Below are 3,232 nucleotides of genomic sequence, written 5' to 3' on the forward strand. Positions count from 1 at the left end.
TTTTTTTTTTTTTTTTTTTTTTTTTTTTTTTTTTTTTTTTTTTTTTTTTTTTTTTTTTTTTTTTTTTTTTTTTTTTTTTTTTTTTTTTTTTTTTTTTTTTTTTTTTTTTTTTTTTTTTTTTTTTTTTTAAATTTTATTATGGAAGGCTTCTTTGGCAGCTCAGGTCTCTCTCCAGACATGGGCAATGCCTTGTGAAACCAAACCCCACAGCTTCCCTGAGCATTTCTAGCCTGGCACCATGGTTCAAGGGCTGTCCAGGAGAATGCACAGCCTAAAATCAAGAGGAGGCAAATGCTGGGGCTTGCCTGAGGAAGCAGTTTCCCTGCTTCGTCCTGCCTGGTATTATGGTATTGTTTATCCAGTGCCAGAGATGAATGGAGCACGTGACATCGGGAAAAATGCAAGTTGGACAAGGTCCCTGCCCAAAAATGCAGCAGCCCCTGATTATGGCATTACGTTGCAACCCAGGCCCAAACCCAAATCCGCCTCCCTGTAGCAGCACACTCCCTGGGAAAGAAAACCCCAAAAGCTCACAGCTTGCAGAGACAGAGGGTATGGGGTGAAAGGGGCCTTGAGATTCAATGTCAGTAAAATATAAGGTTGGTGGCACATCCAGGACCAGATTTCAACCCAGTTTTCTCTTTCAGCCACCATTTCTCCCACTGTCTGGCTGGAAAAATCCTGTTTCATTTAACAAGCCATCATGATCACTTGGGAGGGGGAAGTGGGGGATAACTGCTTGTCATCTACATAGTGTTTCTTTTCAGATATGCCAGCACGTTGGGGTCATTTATCAGCTCCAAAGCACGATGCTGTTCCTGGGATGAGGTTAGTCAGGTCTGGGAGCATCTCCAGGTCTCCTTGGGCAGCGATAGAAACAGCCCCTCCCAGCTCCCCATTCCCAGATTTACCCACCAGATAAGAGCTCGGTGGAAGTGAGAGGAGTGCTGTGGTTTTCTGTGGGTTTGGTGTGGGGTTTTTTCAGTTATGCTTGGCCTCCGAACAGACTGGTGGGAAACTGCCCGGAGTTTGGTCAGTCTGGTCATCTTTCGGGAAACCTCGCGGGCAGGGCTGCGAGAAAATTTTCGTGCAAGGGGTTTGGGAAAACAACTCGGGACGGGCGGGATGGGGAACGCGCCCGTTGCTGCCGATGGAGCGGTGAGCGATGCTCCCGGCGTGCTGGGGGCTGCAGGGGACCAGAGTGTCCCCAGCCCCGAGCATCAAGGGGGAAGGGAGGAGAAGAAGGAGGCGCCGGCATCCTGCCCGCGCCCAGCCGTGCGGTCCCGGCCGCGGTCCCGGAGATGCGCAGGGCAGGGGCCGGGACCGGGGCCGGGTAGGACGGGGCCGGGGGCGGCGGGACGCGTGTAGGGGCCGGCGGGGAGGCCGCGGGGGTCGGAGAGGCGCGGGCGGTCCGCGGGCAGGGCCGGGCGGTGCTCACGCCCCGCGTGGGGCGGCCCCGGGTCCGTCCCTCCCCGGGCGGGGCGGGGGCGCTTTAAAGCCGGCGGCGCGGCGGGGGCCGGCGGTGGCGGCGGCGGCGGCGGCGAGGAGGAGCGGAGGGGCGAGGAGGAGCGGAGAGAAGGATGCTGAAGAGCTGCGGGAGGAAGCTGCTCCTGTCCCTCGTGGGCTCCATGTTCACCTGCCTCCTGGTGCTCATGGTGGAGCCGCCGGGGAGGCCGGGGCTGACCCGGGGGGAGGCCGGCGGGGCGCAGCGGGCGCTGCAGAGCCTGGGGGCGGCGGCGGCCGTGGCCCCCCCGGCGGCGCAGGGACCCCCCGGGCTCCGCAGCTTCGCCGATTACTTCGGGCGGCTGAGCCGAGCGCGCCGGGAGCTGCCGGCGGCCCCACCGAGCCCCCCGAGGCCGCCGGCCGAGGACATCTCCCCCCGCGATGTCTTCATCGCTGTCAAGACCACCAAGAAGTTTCACAAGGCGCGGCTGGAGCTGCTGCTCGACACCTGGATCTCCCGCAACCGCGACATGGTAAGGGATGAGGAGAGGGATGGAGATGGAGACCGGGACGGTCCCCACCGCTGGCCGGGATGGAGTGGCTCGGGCTGGTCTGTAGCCCACGCGTGTCTGCCGCAGACTACGGGTTGCTCTAACATATGAAATGCCACCTCCCCTTCACATTTCCCCCATATCGCAGACCCAGGCGATATTTCGAGGCTGGCTGTTCTGTTCTGGAGCCTGCTTTGTTTTTGGGAGGGTGAAATGCAGCATTGCAGGGTGAGTTTGGAACAGGGGCGTGATGGAGAGAGCCCGACTCGGGCTCCTCACACTCAGCAGCCCCCCAGAAATCTGCTCTGGGCTCCTTGTTGCTGAGCACTTCCCATTGCAGAGCTGGCCTGAGTTGTTTTCCATTGGTGAAAATGAGGCACAGTGTAGGGGTGCAACCAGCCCGTGGGTGCCACAGTCAGGGTCGAGTCCTCGCAATGAGGTTTGGCAGAGCCCTACGAAGTGCCTGTAGTTGGGCTGCCCAAACGACACCCATTTTCGCAGCCCAGGGCTGGGAGAGCTCTGGGATGTGCTGAGGCCGCTGGTCCCCTTGCAAGGAACTGGGCAGGACTGGAGTGGCTGGGGAGTCTTGTGGGTCTGTGCTGGCTCATCCACACCGGGGCAGTTCTAGCTAGTCTGGTTCCTGACCTTACTGATGTACTGCCCAGAGCCCTGGCAGTCCCTTACTCTGTCCTTCAAGTACTGAAGCAAAATTGAAAAGGAAAAAAAAAAAGCTGTTTCCTTAGGAAATGTGCCTTGCCATCTGCTCTTAAGATGCTTTTTTGACCCTTAGACAGCTTCCCAAGAAAGTTATGTCTGGTCCTAACCTTTCCATCCTACTGTCTTCACGTGTTTCCTCCTGGCCTGGAATTGAGTTTCTTGCTTGCTAACTGTTTTCCTTGGAAATCTGGAGTGGCTTGAGGGGGGGAGGTGATGGGGGAAGAATCAACCTTCCTCACCCAAGTCTGCCGGACTCTGTGGGATCTTGGCTCCAGCAGCTTACCCCAAGAGTTATCCTTCCTTTTTTTTTTCTCCTTGTGAGTCTTATTTCTTCTTTTCATGTTGGTTTTTTTTTTTTTTTTTTTTTTTCTCAGGTTTTCTGGGTTTGGCAGTGGATCTGCCATCTCTCTTTGGTCCAGTTATTTAATGGAAACCTCTTTTATGCTCTGCTGTCACTGTGAGGGGGTAGTGAGTTTTGGTGGGGTGAAACGCTCTTTGAGCACCTACAGATGATCCTGGGA

The 3,232-nt window shown here is 56.3% G+C and overlaps 1 protein-coding gene across 1 annotated transcript in view; it reads left to right on the forward strand.

The window, feature by feature from the left end:
• Nucleotides 1–1,506: 1,506 nt before the first annotated feature.
• Nucleotides 1,507–3,232, forward strand: part of LFNG (LFNG O-fucosylpeptide 3-beta-N-acetylglucosaminyltransferase) — a 12,029-nt gene continuing 10,303 nt past the window's right edge. Inside the window, exon 1 of the mRNA XM_027889518.1 lies at nucleotides 1,507–1,976. Within this exon, the coding sequence (XP_027745319.1) occupies nucleotides 1,581–1,976 (396 nt within the window). The 5' untranslated portion in view covers nucleotides 1,507–1,580. The remainder of the gene's footprint in view (nucleotides 1,977–3,232) is intronic.

This window comes from Empidonax traillii, unplaced genomic scaffold, assembly GCF_003031625.1.
Source record: "Empidonax traillii isolate 1590-97213 ecotype Southwest subspecies unplaced genomic scaffold, ASM303162v1 scaffold263:size1499331, whole genome shotgun sequence".
In the NCBI taxonomy this organism is placed as follows: domain Eukaryota; kingdom Metazoa; phylum Chordata; class Aves; order Passeriformes; family Tyrannidae; genus Empidonax; species Empidonax traillii.